Below are 20040 nucleotides of genomic sequence, written 5' to 3'. Positions count from 1 at the left end.
AGGGCTGGTTTGCTTTCACTAACTGTACGGGGGCTCAGTCACTGGTACATTTTTATATACAAGGCCATGTTAGGGAAACTTCCATCTTATATCTGCTCCCTGATCTCACGGAAAATTGTAAGTGACTACTGCCTGAGATCGAATGCTGTGGTTTTATTAAATGTGCCAACTGCTAGGACTGTCTTAGGGAAGACAGCTTTTAGATGCGCAGCTCCTCTGTCTTGGAATAGTCTGCAAATTAAATGGAAACTGAACAATCTGGTGCCACTAAATGTTTTTAAAGCTCGGTTGGATGCTACTCAATCGGAAGCTATTGGTACCTGTTTATGTGGATAATTATGTAAATGATGCTGTATGATGTCCTTTTGTTGTTCTATTTATGTTTTTATGTTTCATGTGGAACTACATGAGCAGGTCTCCCTTGAAAAAGAGTTCAATGATCTCAATGGGATTTATCTGTATAAATAAAGGTTTGAAATGAAATGAAATGAATTTTAGGCAGGAAACCTTATTTACTAAACATTTTTAAATAATTTAGAAAGGTTTTTGTGACAAACAATTTCCAAATTAACCTTTTTCTCATTTTGTATTTATATTTGAAATGTTTACACACAACATTATTAATTTATACATTTTTATCTAATATTCAGTTTTTTTTTTATTATGAATCCATTTAATTTATTGTATTTCCTTGAGGCTGAGAAAGATATCCAACATATATTTTAACATGCAAATGTTGTAATACAAGTAAGTATATTATTATAACATGGAAAACTAAATAAAATAAGTTTAGGGGGATGTGGATTTATTTTCTCTCACCTTGTAATTACACAATCAAACAATCTATAATTTAGCTCTGGCCTTCACTCACAAAAAAACATTTTGTTGAATTGGACACCTTTTTCGAAGCCCCATTGACAGACATGCAATGACTGGGACTGATGGAACAAACTGCGAGGAATGAACTAGGAGCAGAGAAATAATCCTATTTTAAAAGACAGCAGCTTCATAAGAGGCCAACAAGAGTGACAGGGTGTGTCAGTGTGCTGAAGGATAGACCAGCTATCCAGGCCAGTCTCTTCATCTGAGAGCTACTTTGAGAAAAATGAAAGTGGCCAAGAGCTACTTGCATCACATCGCTTATGTTCACATAGCACTCATCAGTTGAATTAAGCTACTTTTGTACACGTTTGAAATACCCAAAGCTTATCAAAAATCTTAACTTCACATCAAGGTCAGAAAAATTGACAATTTCTCACATATTATTATGGCCCACATAGTAAGTACATCACCTTAATCACCACCTTACAAGCATCTTATGTGTGAAATAAGTGGCATTCACTCTTTTGTACAGTCAGTGAGATGAATGGCACTGCATGGAGTCCACCATAGGTGTATGCTGGAGTGTACCTATGGAGCTATTTCAGGGTCATACGTTTTGATCATTAAAAAATGTATTTGAAAGTTCAAGTTTTTATCCTGAACTTTGAAAAATACTTGAAATCATTTTTCAGGTTGAATATTATTTTTGATTCAGTTCAGCAATTTTTTTTGAATAAAATATTATTATAGGAAAAATTATTTCAAATACTTATTTTTATTTTGAATACATCATTGTATTTTTCAAAGTTCAGGATAAAAACTTGAACTTTTAAATAAATTGTATTTTTTTGAATGATCAAAACTTATGACCCTGAAATAGCTCCATATGTACCCACTTAGGTTCACTCTAATAGTCATTTAAATGTTCATCACTCAGTCTTGTTCTGTATTTAGATTTCATGACATTCATGTCAGAAAAAGCTGCTTCACAAAAGTCTGTAGAACAGAGCCAAATAAAGCAGACATGTTCAGTGCTGCTTGGTGATGTTCTTAAGGCTCTAGAAATGTTGTGAGTTTTGCTGAGACTTAAGCTGAACATTATTTTGGAGATTTATAACCTCCATCTCCACAAGATTGACACTGAACAGTTCAGCCATCTTGTTCATCTTCTTCTTCTTCTTTGTCTTGACATTAAATTATAAACCATAATAAATCAAATTGTATAGGCCTCCCTATATCTGTGTATGCAATTGTTCCATACTCAAAAACAAAAAACTAATACTTCTGCAGTCTAGCTGCAGCTTCTGGCAACGGTCTTCTGCTCAAACAAAGGACACTGAATGTCCTGAATGTGGCATCACATGACTTTAGTCTGAACACAGCAGACAACAGGAGTATTTACAACAGCATGTACAAAGAAAAATACTGCATGTGGGTGCACACTTACATTCTCTGTCTTACTGTTACATAAATCCCATGTATGAGATTAAGTTAGCTTCATCATATCTCAATCAGTGATAAAGTGAATAATAACGTTTCTATCAGGTCACTATCAACCTGTCACTCATTATTTTCAGGGAGGGGGTTCGGAGGAACAGAGGAGACGGTGATCGCGGAAGCTTTTTTCCTCCTGCCTTCACAAACTTTACACAAGTATTTATCAACTGAAAATAGCAAGAGGACATTCATGCTCTGCATTCCAAGACTTGATTAAATCCACCAAAAACCTGACCTGGTGCCAACGTGAGTAGTTTTAAAAACATAAATCCATGTGTGTCTCAGCCGCAGCGACACGGACTGATTCAGGTGCATTTATTGTTGTCGGATTTTTTCTACAGCGAGCTACTGAAAAAGATCGACGTGTTGGAGGCCACTGCTCTAAAGACTTTCCAAGGGGTAAAAATGCTGACTGGAAGTATTGCTGATATCATGTCTACCATTTCCTCTTAAAGTACTCTGTCCAGTAATATCAGTCTCACGAAGAAAGGTTTTTTAATGCTTATTCAAAATAGCAGAAAAACATCAAGATGGCGCAGACAAATCAACTTCCGGTGATATCGAGGACCGAGGAGCGAGGAAATGAAAAATAAGAGAAATGAGAAGCAGCCTCTGTCTGTTACTTTAGATGAAAATAAGGAGCCCCTCCCCACGCCCCTCTGAGAGATATTTGGTTAGAAAAAATACAATGGTGCTCTAGGAGGAGATTCAGGTGAGAAGGTGGGGGGGGGGGGTTACCTTGGTTGGTGATTGGCTAATGGTTACACAAGCCAACAAATCGTTATGACATCAAAATCTGATCAGCTCATTTTCAGACAGGTTTTTATAGAAATGGATCAGGACAAAAAGAGAGGAGTTCTTTGTTCCGAGGGGACACATGTTTAAAAGACATGCAAAAGTGGATTTTGCATAATAGGTGACATTTAAGTAAGGCATCAAACCCCCAACAGCTCCCTGATGCCGTAAAATAGGCAATAACAGAGTTACATTTATAAAGTTGCACGTTTTCTTCTTAAAAATATACCAAAACAGATCTGTTTAAATGTCAGTGCCAATTATGTATTTGTATAATCTGATTGCGTTTAATACAGTTTCATAAAAAGTCCTACCACTCTGCCTTCGTTGGTGTGCTCGGTGCAGCGGGTGTAGTTGGTCCATGTCCGGTTGCTCTCTGGGTGCAGGAACCAGATACCGCTGTCTGTGCAGATCTTATTCACCATCTCTGCAGGTAAACATGAAACAAACATATGAAGGCAGTGTAGCAATTCCATTAGACAGATTACCAGGCATTCATCAGATTAAACACACACAGCCATGATCAGAGGACCTGAATCGAATCATGCATCTGCATATCTGATGAAGGGAGTGCTGTACTGAAGCTTTGGCTCAGAATCTTCTAACAATAAAACGAACACATGCATGCACACATTATTGCACACAGAAAAAGCTTGCATAAAAAACGATGCTTTTTTAATGAAACTTTAAGTATAACAAACACAAGCAGTAGAATTGCTACTGACTGTATTTACTTATAAGTAAAGCCTTATATTTAATGGTACTTTTTTTCAGCAAATGATGGGATACTTTAAACTTTTTCAAAATATTTTATACTTTTTGAAATATTCAGCTTTTTAAACTCTTTTTTTAACATGGAAGTCAATGGGAGGAACCTTCAAATCCTCTTTTACCTACAGCGTGTGCCAAATTCTTCTCCTTCCACATACATAGCTAGAGACTTCATTCCAACTTTAAGCTATAAAACTTATTCTTCAGATTTTTATATATGTTTTACACTTTTTGAGATATTTAACTTAGTTTGGAGTTTGGTAAAGAGGCCTTCTTCAGATTTTAACATTAGTGTGTATTGCGCAGCTCTTTAAGTCTAGAGTGCTTTGATCTCAAAACAGAGTGGAGGAGAGCTTGACATTCGCCCAAAGAAATGTCTTAAACCTGCCATAGCTCCCAAACCCTACACTCCTTGGACATCATTTTTTATGAAAAACGTAGGAAAAAAAGCAAAACAATTAAACAAAATGCCTCTTGAGGGCATGAAGTGACAAAAACGTTCAACATGTCTCCATTAAGGCCCATTGTAAATTCAGCCTGATCTTTCCTCAGAGCAGCAGCTGCACACCTTTAGTAAATCTGCCAAAAAGGCCACATTATTGACCAGAAAGTCCACAAAAAAGCAGACTCCGTCGCTCCTCACAGTCCTGACAACCTCCACGCGTTGACATTACCGAACGCAGCTACCGTTTTTAAACTATAGTTAGAAATGTAAGAGGTTTATCTCTCATTCAGAACAATGGAAAGGCTCTCTTTTCACAGCACATCTCCATGGAAACCTTTGATCTCTGGACCCACGTACACATGTGTTTGATAACGTTGTCACCATGGTAACCTTTGATCTCTGGGCTTACACACACACAGGTGTTTGATAACATTCATTCACTATTACTTATATTTAATATATAACTCCTTCAGCCTACTTTCAGCTACAGAAACCATTCACCTATTACATTATTCAGCTATTACATTATTCACCTATTACATTATTCAGCTATTTCAGGACATTGAGGCTATACATTTTGTTGGGTTTTCTAGTTCCTGTCTACATAGCATCCCCGCATCATCCGCCTGTGCGCATTAAAGACGCAGACTCATTGTTCCCACTAAAGTAGGGGTGAGTGTAATAAGGAGGCGAAGTTGACATTCAGTGTGTTGCCGGGAGCATATAAGGATGTATCCACGATGTTGAAAATGTTAAGTGTTTTAAATAAATGTTTTAAAAAAATGTTTAAAACATAAAGATAAACAGGTTTATGTTTTAAGGAGGTGACTCTACTCAGCCAATCAAATCAGTGCAGTCAGTGAGTCAGCACGATAGATTCAAACACACACACAGAGACGAGACAAGAAGAGAGAAACAGTCGGAGTAATTTCAAATGGCATGCTCAAAAAAAGAGAAAGGTAGACAGCGAAAACAGAGCATTTAATTACATTTTCTCTTACTGGACCTCTTTGAAATGCAATTGAATGCATTATAGCAACAACAACAATAATAATAATAATAATAATAATAATTGGGAGGGTGGGTGTGGCTGTTCTCTGGGGGAGGCTCACCTTCCAACACTTTAAAAAACCCTGATGTAGGATATAAACCCAAAGTGAGGGTAAGGATATCATCGCTTTGGCTGTTTACATTTCTGATCATCAATCTATATTTGTTATTTTCCACAACTTTATGGAAGTGCAATACTAAAGCACTGGACAACCACTGTAAGCACAAAGTGAATAGGATTTTTTAGAAGCAGTTTGTAGGCACAACTTTCACAGTTACTTCCTCTTCCTCGAATAAAGGAAATCAGAAGCAATGACCTCGATAAGGGTTGGGGTGCTTGCCAGCGGGTGAAAGTTAACACCGGATACAGAACAAGCTTTCTCCCCTTGGAATATTTGCATTTTTCCATACAAAAAAAAAAGAAGGTATATCGTGTTCTTTCTGGCTCTGAATTTATACCAAAGAAGCTTGGTGTAAATGCCCCTTTAGAGCTACTGTAGGCCACATATCTTACCTGAAGGATCAAAATCCTGGAAGTAGTCGGGGCAGTGCTGCTCCGAGTTAGCCCCCGCAGTGGTGTCGTCCCAACACATCCAGCCATCCCAGGTGCGGTTACACACGGGCTCTACAACCAAGGACAGAGGTGTTTAATGTGTTAATGTGTGTCAGCAAGAATGTTGAAGTATATAACTAATACAAATGAGTTCAACAATTGTTACTAGCTAGCTTAGTCTGTAGGGGTCTGGCTTTGGAACAAGATGCTTGGTCGTTGCTTTGTGCATCTGTGTATTTCTGGGTAAAAGTCCTGATTGTGCATTTTAACTTTAACTGTATATCAACAACAAAGTAAAACTGAATATCCCCTTGGGGATCAATGAAGTATGTATTTTCCATCTTTAGCTGAGATGCTACAAGGTATTAGCTTAGATTTACGGCAATCAGCGTATTCCAACTCCACAGCTTCAGTTCAGAAACATGAAGCATACCTTCTCTTCCCTGGGGATCGTCCTTCATTATCTTCTGGTAGCACTCAAACTGTGCTGTCACTATCTTGTTCCTGGTGACTCCCATGTCATGGTAGACGTTGGTCGGATGCTGCTGCTGGGTTTCATTCACCTCCAGGCTTGCAGTTACAAAAATCTGCAAAGAAGGATAGACGGGCGGAATATAACTGTTCAGTTCCTGCTTTAATCAAAATTGTTCTTTTTCCAAACAGATCTTAGCTGGTGTGTAGTAATAATATTCTTTTGAAATCTACAGTATGGCCACAGAGCTTCGTGCCAGAAAAAGTATTTGCGTGCAAGCATATGTCTGGACTCAATTTCAGCTGTGTGTTCTGACTCTTTTGGGATGCGTTAAAGAAAGACAGTCCATGATTTCCTCCTTATAACACTAAAAGGGAGGCTAACATACACAAGCTTCCATTAAATCCATTTGTGGAAAATAGGACAAGCAGACACAAACCTAAAGCAGCTTTTTATACAACATAAACCGACATAAGTAAGTATAAATATGTCAAACCAAAGCTAATAGTAAACTACAATGTTTGCTAAGTATATTTCACTACACCATAAATCCAATTACCCTGATGAAAAACAACACGACAGGCTGCAGTCATATAGCATTATACTATATTTTACAACACACTGTAAACATGCTCTTCTACACATACAGGTCCTTTGGTCAAAACCCTGCTTAAGAAAACACAAGGAAGTATGTACTTACTTAGGTATAAACATTAAAATAACATTTGGTGTCCAAAATTGTGTCAGTGTACAGTACATTCTATATGTATTTGGTCTTTATGGTCCATGTGGTAAATGAATGAGCCACCAGGTAACATTGTGTTCACTCATAAGTGATGGTTCAAAATATGTCGCTGGACATTTCTCAAGGTCTTTTGCACAGTGTTAAGGTGTTTATTATTTAAAAGTGAATTATTTGGCAAACAATATATATATATTTGTTGTTCTTTGGTAAATGGTTTATGGTAAAACAGTGAATTGCATTTAAATTGTCTGTGTGAAAGTGTTTTATAATGTTTACTTAAAATGTTTACATGAGTCAACACGTGTAGTTATGACGATGAAATCTTAGGTCCTCCAACAGTGCAACACAATACAACTGAAAAAATAGGGCAAGTAAATACAAAAAGAAAAATAGTGAAATAGTGCAGTTATAATAATAATATTTATGTAATCAGTTTCCAAAAAATCTCTATATTCAGTTTTGAGCACTAAGCAACGTTTTTAATTGATAGTGGGGTTTATACAGCTAAAGGTTTTTATTTAAAGATAATAACAAATATTGAAGATAACGATACTGAACTTGTAATTACCGGACATCTTGTGGGATTTTTCCAATAATAAAGTTTAACTTCATCAGTTCAATAATAATAATATATCATAAACGTGCGCCGATTAGTCGACTAATCGCCTGAATTGACGACTGCTGTTCGACGAACACATGTTTGAGTCGCAGGCAGCCCTTTAAACGACAGTCTATTATTCACATTTGGCAGTACTTGAACTTTCTAGTCAACAAAATATCATATAACAATGCATGTACTCTTTATGTTTAAGTGAGGTGGAGACATTGAACATAGACTTTTTAAGTTTTAATGAAATGCTTTAGTTTATTTGTATTCAATGAAAATGCATATATCTGACTTTAATGCCTGGCTTTGTGTACCTTGGCAATACAATTAAAATAAATAAAAAACTTAATTAAAAAAGTTAATTTAGGACTTGTATCTAATTCACCAGCACCAACACTAAGTGCAGATATATTCACTTCAGGTCACAATGACTTGCTTGAAGTGAATATATCTGCACTTTGTGTTCGGAGTTGGAATCTCTATGGTTTTTGAACTTATTGTAAGTCGTGGGCAGTGGGTGAGGGAGACGGGTGGGCAGTGGGTGAGGGAGACGGGTGGGCAGTGGGTGAGGGAGACGGGTGGGCAGTGGGTGAGGGAGACGGGTGGGCAGTGGGTGAGGGAAACGGGTGGGCAGTGGGTGAGGGAGACGGGTGGGCAGTGGGTGAGGGAAACGGGTGGGCAGTGGGTGAGGGAGTTGAGGTGGATGGAGGTATTTATTTAACTGTATTTTTTTTTGTTTATATCCAGAGGGCATAAGAAATGCCTCTCTGGATATAAAGTGGGAAAACCTGCGTTCCAGGAGAAACCCCAATGCAAACATACTATAAGAGGGGAAGGAAGAAGGGCAGATGAAAGACGGGCATGAGGTAGATGGAGGTGGGGTGAGGAAGATGAAGGAGGGGAAGAGAGGTGAAGAGGGGGGATAAAAGGGAGCTACTGTTGTGGTGAACAACTAGCAGCGGCCTGCATTCTCCTTGTCTCGTCTCCTCTCTTGTTTTTTCTCCTTTCTTCTTATCTTTTTCTGCAGCCTTGCCTCTCCTGCCTGGGTCTTCTTCAAGTGGGGTAACTCCTCCTGGTCCTTCTCCTCCTCATCCTCCCCCTTCTTCACGTTGCTTTCGCAGCTCTGGTCTTCATTGGCCAGGTTGTCCTCCACCTCTGTTTCTTTCACCTCCGTCGGTGTGACTTTCATCTCCCGGCTATTTGTTTTCCTAACTAGGTCCTTTGTGGACTTTATTTCATATGTCCTCTCTTTTACTACCGTCCCCACCGCTGCTGCCAAGCTAGGTGTATCCTCCGGTCTGCTCTCCTGGTCCTGCAGCACGGGCCGTCTTGCTCTGGTCGTCGGCAAGTAGGGGAACTCTTCCAGGTATTTCCTCTCATCCTCCAACTCTTCGGTTCCACAGCTGTGGTCTTCATTGGCCAGGTTGTCCTCCATCTCCTTCACTTCCATCATCTTCGTGACTTTCATCTCAGAGCAACTTGGTTTGTCAACCAGGTCCTTTGTGGATGTCTCCTCCTGTTTTAATTCTGTCACCACTACTGTCTCCACGCTGTGTTGTTTCACAGCCGAGTCCTCAGTGACCTTCTCCTCCAGTTTGAGGACTTCAAACTTCAAGTTGACTTCCTCTGCCAAGCTTTCTTGCTTCTCAGGCAGGACCTTTGTGGGCATGTCCTCCCGATGCGTCTTCTTGTCCTCAATCTTCTGGAGTTTCTCCTTCATCAGTTTGGTTAGAGAAGCCCAGCTTTCTTTTTTCTCAGCCATGTCTTTTCTGAACTTCTCTGCCAGTGACTTGTTATCGCTTGTCCCGATGATTGACTCTGGACACGGCTTTTCCTCTTGCAGGACCATTAGACTCACGTCTGGTTTCTCAGCCAAAGATTCCACCACCAGTACATTGTATTTCTTTGTGGTCACTGCAAGCTTCTGAAAGAGAAACTCCTTCTCCTTGTTCAGACGCACAGTTGCAGCGTCCCTGTGGCGGATCTGATCCTGCCAGCTCTGCTCTTTTCGCACCAAGTCGGCATTTTCTCTCGACAGGATCTGGTTGGCTTCCGTCAGACCCCTGATTACACTGTCCCTTTGCTGGATCCTGGTATTCAACATATTCTCGTGTTTAGGCCAATTCACCTCAAAGTGCTTGTTTTTCTCTGCCAGGACACGTGTATGCTTGTCCAGAAGTCCATATAGGAACTCCCAGTGTTTAATAGCCCCCTCCAATGCAGTATTTCTGCTGCACAGCGTGTTCTGGTGGGCCTCTGTGAGCCTCTGGGCGGCTTGCTCCTTCTCCTGTCTGCAGCTCACCTGCTCACACACTGCTGGGATCATTATTCCAGCCATGGCACAAGTCTGTTTTAGTCTTGAATTGAGCGTAGGTAGAATAATGAAAGTGTGTTTGTGCAAGACCGTATTTCTTTGTAGAAGACGGTAAATGTTTTGAGTAGACTGTTTGTCTGTATGGGACTGTAGGTTTCCGTAGAAGTAAGTGTTTGAAGTAAATCCGTTTGACCTGCACACATGTTCAGAATGCCAATGGCTTTGATGATGACCTCATCGTGACCTCATCTGCTGATGAGGTCACGATGAGGTCAACATCAAGTTATGACATCATCAGCAGATGGATGCCAATTTCATCTTCTGATGATGTCATAACCTGGCTCTTGACAACAAATGGCCATGAACAAATAGGAAATAGCACGAGGTAAGCACATTTACGTGTAATCAGATCACTCACACTGACAACACTAATTCGGACAGGAAGTTCAGGAAAAGCAATGAAAGATTTTGTATTTATTTTAAATTCGAAGGATCACAGCTTTGGACCGTTTTAGAATGTATTTGAAAAAAAAGACAATCGAATTTCCGACATAAACGGACAAAGTGGAATTTGGGCACATATTGCTACTTACAGTATAGACATTTTGTATAGCTGTTATTTTGTTGAGTTGTTTCGCGGCAATTGCTCTCTGGTGGGTAGTGGTGCAGTACAGTATGCCACATGTATGTGTATGTTAGATCTTACTGCTGTGGATTTTGTAAATATTTTAACTCCTTTATATACTGTTTGGTAGTTTATTGTAAAGCAATACATCATATTGTATAAGATCGGCATATATTTGAAGTGTCTCTGTCCTGTGAGATCCACATCATTTTAAAAAGTCAACTTTTTCATGAGTTTCTCTAAAGACTGTCTTGTTTTCAGCTTGGTGACGGGAGGCATTTTTCAACTGATCCAAGAGGCTTTTAAGTACAAGTGCATACCATGTATACTGAAGAATAGAACTTAAGTAAATGTAAAATCACACCACTTCTAAAATAAGGCAACTGTCACCAAACCCGATGTCTCTTGCGATAGAGTATTCTGATTTGAATTATATTTGGTATGTTTTGCAGTGCCTGTTTGCATACAGACTCTCCTACCTTTGTTAGATGACACAGCAGTATGAGTGCCACCACCCCGCTCCGCTCCATGCTATCCATCTTGCTTTTGGCCATGTCAAAGCGAGACGATGATTTACGAGCTGCAGATCTGGAACAGAGAACAAAAAATTAAGCAACGCCATTAAAAAGTGAAATAAAATCCCTTCATAAAGGCCCTTATCTCTCCCACTGTCGATAAATGTTTCAACCGGCGGCTCTCTGAAATGTTGCTTTTGTATTCGCTATCACAGTCAATTAAGCTGGGAACAGAGTGAAAGATTATTGAAACCTACATTCAACAGCCCAAATGACTTCATATCTGATTCGTCGATTTGTTTAATTTCAAAAAGGGAGGCATCAATCCAAGTCCTTAAAGTCAAACATGTTAAAAATAGTCGTAATGGGATCGAAAAGCAGCAACTGGATCCATAAATCCTCAAACACAACACACTGTATGCATTTAACTCCCGACTTGTATAAGCTGCTAAACTATAACTGCTCCTGAGTCGTAGGCTACACGCATGTCTACCATTTTACATTTAACATAAAATGACTACTAGCACTGACTGTACATTTTAAAGCAATACTTCTACCAGAAAATGATCATGTTTATATCAATATCTTGCTCTGTGTAACCTTTCGTGAAGAAAGTGGATTAAAAAAAAAAGAGTTCAAGTTATTTTTGAATTAAAGTCAATTTGAGGCACGTTAAACAACATCAAAACTAGTCAGAACCACCCATATAACTCTGCACAACAGGTGTGTACAGTACTAGTAATGCACAACCAAAGTCCTTTGTCTATTACTTCCCAAACACGTACATTTCCACTAAAATGTTCGTGTTTAAAAAACGTAATCAAATGAACTAGAAGCCCGCTTTTGTAAGCAACCCTTGAATGTTCACACAAGTGTTCAAAATGTTAGAGTTTTGCTGTTTTTAAACATAAACAACACCATCTACTTCAATGTGTTTAGACTTTTCTTTGATGTTGGATTCTTGGCATGGGGGAGTGCGAGAAAAAATGTACGTGTGCTTCAAGAATTCAAGGTAACAAAGGGTCATTTTGGTGGGTGAAGTGAAATGTGCCCATAGTTTATTTGAAGTGATCAAAGAACACAGCTGACACAATAAGCAGCTGGAATCTGCCTAACTAAACAAAAAGTTCCAGTTCCCTGACAAAAGTCACGTAGGCACAGCTGACACGTAAACCCCATGCTCTCCCGCTGCCGTCAGCTTTGTGAGCCATATCTCTTTTGCAATCCATAATAACTACTCATATGGACGGCAGGTTTATAGTGAGGGCTGAGAGAAGAGCTGAACCAAGGATGACTTACTTTTAGGTACATGGCCTTCCGTGGATTACGTCTCATTCAGAAGCAAAGTCAATAAGGTCTCTAACACCCGAGAGCAACTAGTTCATCACTTTTCAACATTGCACATCTAAAATTACATTTTGTGCAATGGAACAGACAAACTCTGCAACAGGAAACCAAGGGGGGGGGGGGGGGGCGTTCCCAAGCTGAGGGGCCTTTGACTTGAAGAGCACACATATTTGTTTTTCATCACCAATGATAGAAGAGTGGTTTTGTGCAATGGACTGCATGAATCAAAAGTATGAAGGTGGAGAATGTTCAACATCCCAGGATAGAAAGCTCCCCTTCAGCTCAGAGTGCATCATTGGCTTTCCGCAGACACAGTTTGTGGGAGTGAAGTTCTGCGTTTATGAACTGCAGACATATCCTGAGTATCTGAACTTAAATATCATTTTTGGAGAAATACGTTTTTGTAATTTCGTTTTCAAACTGATTTTTGTGTCATCCTATTTTTACAGATGTATGGTTATATAACTTACGTACTCACTTTAATGTTACAAAATATGTGAATATTTTAACATAAGCATGTTTTAATTTGGATGATTGGTGTCATGATTACTTTCAATATCTAGTCAGAACTTGTGGTGCTATTTAAAAAAAAAAGAATGTTTAAGATTGAAAAAGTGATTTCAACTGATTGTAATAAAGTTGGCAGGTTAGCTGCTAGCTAGCTTATTTCTCAGATACTTGCCTTTTTAAAAAGCAAGGAAATTGTACACAAAATAACTGCGATTGTACTGTGATCTTGCAGCATACAACACTTGACAAAACGTTGGCTTGGTGTCTAGAATTACTTAAAAAAGGATTGATTCAGAATCTTATAAAATATGAAGGCTTACATACATGGATGTCCCCACAGCCCTACAAATGCTGCAGCTTCATGCAGCTACCATTTTGCTAAAAGCTTGAATACTCATTGGTTGTTTGCCAACACTTAGTACAAAAACGAGTTCAGTCTTACAACACACTGATGAGGTGAAAGTGTCACGGCGAGGGGCCGTCAGACAGCCCATTCCTGAGGGATTTGACCCAGCAGATCGTAACAAGTGTCCCCGCAGCACTGTCTCCACGGGGGCCGGCCCCGCGCCTCCTCCAGTCTGCTCTCAGTTAAAACTGCGTTACCCCAGGGAGAGGAGGGGCTTACTGAAAGCGGGACTGTAAAACATTATAGAGATGTGCAAATTGGAAACAGCCAGGAAAAGATCAGCTGCTCTGAAACACGTGCATGAAAACACACACATGCACAGACAGACAGAAACACACACGGCAGTCTGCTTTGCCAAGTTCCCCAGCTGTTTCTTGGCAAAGGCTGCATTGCATACAAAGCAGACCGATACAGTGGATATCTTGTCAGGACACAGAAGGTTTTCCCAATAGCTGCTTAAACGTTGCAATTAGCTAGTTATGATTTATTTCTAATCCCGTTTTCTATGGCTATTCCTTGTTTTCACATTTAAATCATTCTTAAGAAGATATTAGACAAATAAAACAACAAACCCTCCCATCTGATGGAATCTAGTTGCCATAGTGGACATTTCCAAGAGGATATTTTTCACTTCTGCCATACATATCTTGTTTACGTTGGAAACTCGAAACATAGCTATGTTTTTAACAGGTGTTGAAGAGCCAATAGAAAGCATGATCAACAGCAGGCTTGTGAATTAATCATAACATCTTAGATCGAATGCAAAGTTATAAATACCTTCTGCTCAGACAAAGGGCAAATCGCTTTCCTTTATTGCAATCAAATGACACTGGCTATTACAGAGAAAGGTTTCAGTTGTACAGTGTGTGTCTAAAATCAAGCCTTTATGATAACCAATCATCAGGAAGATCTGCGTAGAGCGATACAAGTACAACACTGACCCGTGGCAACATCCAGGGTCAGCCTAACTGATCTGCTCAAAGAAATTGGCTTCTTAGTCTTTGTTCTGAAGTGACATGACCAACGTCCTAAAAAATATATTATTTTCAAATGTAATTGCTTTAAGTGGCTGCACAAAAATGCAGGGCCGCTCAGATTAAAAGGTGCTAAGTGCAGAGGTTTTCTCAACGCGTAATCATGCGACACCACGCGCAAATGCCAGAAAAAATGTGGACACAGTCCCTTAATGTTGAGAGACGTATAATCTTGCTAGAACATTGCTTTTGTGTATGTGCTAGCAAACAGTTGCCTACAGTAACATAGTTATCTCATTGCAGCTCCTCCCCTGGCGACTATAGGTAATTGTAGTTCAACAGTCAAATACTTTTATCTCCGATATGGTCTTCATGAGCTAAGGTGTTCAGATGCGTTTGTTATGACTATGTAGCATGTTCAGAATAAGTGTATGTCTATTTTTAACAAGAAGTATTGCTCTGTGTATGCATGCCTCTGTCAACCAGTCCTGTTGACGTTGTATTCAATGCCTATAACAAATCCCTCTATTATTTCACGCTATAAAATGTGCGAAATGTTTATATTAGAACAATCATTATTGAATTATGGCCAAAAACATGTTTAGTGTAGTCAAAGTGACATTTTACTAACAATTCTAATCAGTTTAAGTTCAAGTGCCTTAGTTCAAGTTGTGGTTTGTGCCAAATAGGAAGAAATTACATCCATGCATTCCTGAGACATTGACTCACAAGAAATGGAAAGACTTAAGGTCACAACAACCTTTGACTGTTGACCAGCAATCCCCCAAATAATCATATAAGTAAGTAACACTTTGCTAATTTCAGCTCTAAGCTAAGAGATCCAGCTCTACAGAGGAACAATACTTGATTATTGATCTGTTTGGGTCAACTTCATCCAACCACAAACCAGTGTGAGCTGTGGGTGGTCCACTATTATCTGTAGTACCTCAGAGAGCTCCGCAGAAGTGGTTAGTCATGTACACTTTGTACAAGAGCTGACATCACCTATTACATCCGCTCGAACGTACAAAGTTACCTGGAAAAAACATTCTATGCATAACAGCTGTTGTCTTCTCGCTCTGTGCCAGAACTCAGCCTGTACTCAACTCCCACTGTCCCTGCAGTGCTGTAAACATCCTTCTGCCCTCACAGGATGTTCGCCGGCCCATACTCTGAGTTCCGCTCAGTGGCATTCGGATGTCCATTAGGCTGGTGAGGGCCAATAACATCATTACTGCCCCATTCTAAAGCAGGATACAGGCTTAACTAGAGAAGGGAGTAGCCATGTGAACACATGAAGCACTAACAATCAATCAGGGAATTGTGTGATGCTAAAATGATACGGTATGGCAAATAAGTTAATCTAAATGATTGCATTTGATGCAATACATACAGTATAAGATAATATATTAAGAAGTAATTCTTAATTTAAGGAGGAATTGAACATGTGAAATTCTCCATTATCCTGTAGTGTAATCTTGAGTTTGAGGTAAATACTTTCAGTTGGTGTTAAAACATGGTAATAGATCCATAATCCTGTAAAAGTGGTACTTTTAAATTCCTTAAAGAGAGCAAAAATGAACACAAACAAAAGAATCACACACTAAAATGAGTTATTCGTTCAAACCTGTAGCTAAATATTCCTTTTAATGAAAAGCAAAAACAAAGTAAACTGATCCTGCATGCATCAAGCAGCATCTAGCGTTAAAGACAAAAGTAAACACTGTACTGTAGCACTGCAATGCTTGCTTGATTCTGTTGTTGGTGTTTGAAAACCAAACACAACACTGGGGTATGTATCGTGTGCCGTGTAAACAGGAAGTACCCGGCACGATAAATAGCTCAGTTGTGATTTCAATTGACCTGCAGTCTTATTTAATTCCAGTAAACAGTGGGAGTCAGGGAACCATGGTTAGAGGTCACGTTCCACACGCAGTTGGATTTATTTAAAGCATTTGAATATAGTTGATTATTTCCAAAGCGGACTGAATCACCCAAGCATTTCACATCTAGATTCCTTTTTTGGGATAATAGAACATATATTTACTTATCCCCTGTAACAAATTTGAGCAAAAACAGTTTTAAACCAGTGTGAACTAATAACTGTATACCTATTTTGGGTTCATTTGGACACATAGCCTTAACCCTAACCTACCATTCAGTTTTTTTTCATTTTAGGAACCACTGCCTATTTTAAGTGATAAGCTAACATTACTGTAACTTAATGTTACTGTAAGCTAATGTTTCTGTAAGATAATGTTACTGTAAGCTAATGTTACTGTAAGCTAATGTTACTGTAAGCTAATGTTTCTGTAAGCTAATGTTTCTGTAAGCTAATGTTTCTGTAAGCTAATGTTCCTGTGAGCTAATGTTCCTGTGAGCTAATGTTTCTGTAAGCTAATGTTCCTGTGAGCTAATGTTTCTGTGAGCTAATGTTACTGTAAGCTAATGTTACTGTAAGCCAATGTTTCTGTAAGCTAATGTTTCTGTGAGCTAATGTTCCTGTGAGCTAATGTTCCTGTGAGCTAATGTTACTGTAAGCCAGGGGTGCCCAACCGATGGTCGATCGCGATGGGGAGATTCCCAGTCGATCGCGAGATCCGTCTAAAAATTGAACAACAATATTCTGTTTTATCGTTAATGTCCTGATAACATAATCGTCCTGTGCCAGAATAATGCACTTGAACGCATCAAAGCTTTGTGATTGATGATGTAGGCTAATATGAATGATAAGTGCGACACGTCGGCGTCTTCTCTGCATACGGCAGTTTAAACTGTATTTCCTTTATCCTGTAATATGACTTGAGAGATTTAAACTCCGCACACTGAGTTGATCTCTTTTCTATAGACGCCGGAGGCGGGCAGCGTCAGGTAAAAAAAGTTATTTAGCCTTCCCAAACCTGAGCCTCACGCGCCGTCTATGCTGTCAGTCACGTTCTTGCGAAACACATGAAGTCTTTCAAAGACGGCGAAGTTGTGAAAGAAGCATTCCTGGAGGCTGCCGACGCGCTTTTGGGGGACAGTAAAAATAACAGAAGCATTTAAACAGGTTTTTGATATAATAAAAACTCAAGTTAGATACCGTTATTAATCAGCTGTAAGTTTGAGTTTGTTTGAACTTATTCATTATAATTATTGTACAAAATGGTATAAGAATGCAAACTTAAATTGATTATAGTCGATTATCAATTCAGGTTAAGAAACTAGTGTTGCTAGCATCCTATTTTAAAAAGGCATTTCTTTTTATACTCTACTAAAATGCTAAAAAAAAGGGTTTGATTCTCTTAATTTTGTCTTTTTTATTGCACTTTGGCAGCACATTCCTGTGTAGCTTCAGATCTGAGTTGTCTTATTAGTAAGCATAATTTATACTTTTGTAGCAACACTATTTTTATATAATGGCAAAGAAAGGGTTCAGAGTATTTTCTTTTTTCCTGTGTCATATGTGGCAGCCAGGGTTGGGTTGTAACGGAATACATGTAACGGCGTTACGTAATCAGAATACAAAAATCAAGTAACTGTATTCAGCTCGCGTTACATTTGAAAAACGAGTAATCTGATTAGTTACTTTCGTAAACCTGAAGTGAATACATTTTGGATTACTTATTGGAATTATTGGTGGAAAGATTTCTTCTCAACATGTAATATTCAGTACAGCCGATTCGAATCATCAGAGCCGCCGCAGATGGACCAAAAAAGCGTTTGAAAAAAAATCGCGGGTCCGCTCGCTCAGTGAAATAATAACAACGAAACATGGAGGAACAAAAGTCTGCGTTTAAATCGTGTGTGTGTGTGTGTGTGTGTGTGTGTGTGTGTGTGTGTGTGTGTGTGTGTGTGTGTGTGTGTGTGTATATATAGGTGTGTGTGGTTAAAACACATCAGCCTGCGGTCGCTCTTTAGCCTTACTAATGATTATTTCTGAAGGTAAACACAGTGAAGGCGGTGCGTGAAAGGCACTGCGCGGCACTCCGTCTCTCAGAGGCGGAGTTAACCCTCCCGCTGCCTCCTGGCGCTGCAGAGATTTCATGAAGTGAAGGAGGTGTTCCTTCTATAAAACAGCTGTGGGCAGCAGATACTGTGAGTGTCACGGATATGAATACATAAGGCAGACTGGTGCACAGAGTCTCCTGTTTTGCCAATCCGGTGCTTAAACAAATATAGCTCTACTACACCCCTGGCCGAAATGTCCTTAAAATGAAGTCCGAGTTCGACATTTTAATTCATGTCCTGCCAACACTGGCAGGAGAGAAGGCGACACGCCCGTTCTAAGCCGTGTCCTTCACTCCTCACATCCCAAGCTGCATCCCCAAAAAGTGTATTATGTTGTTACATCGTTTCAGATGTTATGTTTCAGTTGTGCTCTTGATAAGCCATTAAAACGATAAAAATAAAAATACGTTCAGTTTCCTTTTGCTTTTTGTGTCTCCTCTCCTGTTCACCAAAACATACCCATCTGTGATGGAAAAAGAAAGTAATCCAAAAGTAATCTGATTACGTTACTTTTTTAAGACACGTAACTGTATTCGGATTACTTTCAGAGCCATGTAATCAGTAATCAGTAACTGATTACATTTACAAAGTAACCCTCCCAACCCTGGTGGCAGCACTGTTCAATGTTTCTTGAAAACATTACCCACTGTAGTATGTGACGTGTGAATAAACTCCAACTCTGTATCAACAACACTGTTGTGTAACTTCAGTGAAATACTTTTATGTGTGTAGATTAGAAAGAGGTAAGATAAAGGATCTGCAGTATTTTATGAAGTATTAATCGTACAAAGGTCAGTTTTATACAAGTAGTGTGTATTTACCTGGTAGTAGGCTGTCAGTAATGGCTATGCCTCTCTATTTGGACTGGTAGATCTCGGCAGACTAGCAACTTTCAAAAGTAGCTCTCGGTTCAAAAAAGGTTGGGCACCCCTGCTGTAAGCTAATGTTACTGTAAACCAGTGGTTCTCAAAGTGGGGGGCGCACCATACATCCATGGGGCGCACAGGCATGCCAGGGGGGGCGCGAGAGACCAGGAGGAAAAATGGCTATTAAAGAAAAAAAAAAAAATCATAAATTGAAAAATTATTGATTCGAAAATAATATGATGCAGTACAGTACTATTACGTCTGGGTCTCTGTGTTTCATTAACTCTCGGCTCTGTGTGTGTGTGTGTGTGTGTGTGTGTGTGTGTGTGTGTGTGTGCAACGAGCCATTTTGTGTGTGAGAGAGAGAGAGAGAGAGAGAGAGAGAGAGAGAGAGAGAGAGAGAGAGAGAGAGAGAGCGAGAGAGAGAGAGAGAGAGAGAGAGAGAGAGAGAGAGAGAGAGAGAGAGAGAGAGAGAGAGAGAGAGAGCGAGCGCACCGGTACCGGAGATCGTTGTTGCTAGCTTCTGGTGCTAGCGAGCTACGCTAACGGATATAAGAAGTTTTTTCAACAACAAGGTGGAGGAGAGTCCTCTCCTGTCAGACTGAGAGGCTCAGTGAGCTAAAGGACTCTCAGTGTTATCTCAGTGGGTCTCAAACGTTTTGGTCACCATTAATGTAAACAATTATTTCCGAGGCACACATTTATATGATCATTATAGTTATAAAAAAATAAGAAA

General features: G+C 39.4%; 1 protein-coding gene across 1 annotated transcript in view; it reads right to left on the bottom strand.

Moving 5' to 3' along the window:
* Window positions 1-20040, bottom strand: part of calcrla (calcitonin receptor-like a) — a 51494-nt gene that overhangs the window by 20030 nt on the left and 11424 nt on the right. The window contains exons 2-5 of the mRNA XM_034109715.2: window positions 11176-11284; window positions 6367-6520; window positions 5895-6005; window positions 3429-3541 (exon numbers count right to left, since the gene is read on the bottom strand). Of these exons, the coding sequence (XP_033965606.1) occupies window positions 3429-3541; window positions 5895-6005; window positions 6367-6520; window positions 11176-11250 (453 nt within the window). The 5' untranslated portion in view covers window positions 11251-11284. The remainder of the gene's footprint in view (window positions 1-3428; window positions 3542-5894; window positions 6006-6366; window positions 6521-11175; window positions 11285-20040) is intronic.

Source organism: Pseudochaenichthys georgianus, chromosome 21 (assembly GCF_902827115.2).
Source record: "Pseudochaenichthys georgianus chromosome 21, fPseGeo1.2, whole genome shotgun sequence".
NCBI lineage: Eukaryota > Metazoa > Chordata > Actinopteri > Perciformes > Channichthyidae > Pseudochaenichthys > Pseudochaenichthys georgianus.
The sequence above is the reverse complement of the archived record's forward strand: the minus strand, read 5'-3'. Positions and strand labels throughout refer to the sequence as shown.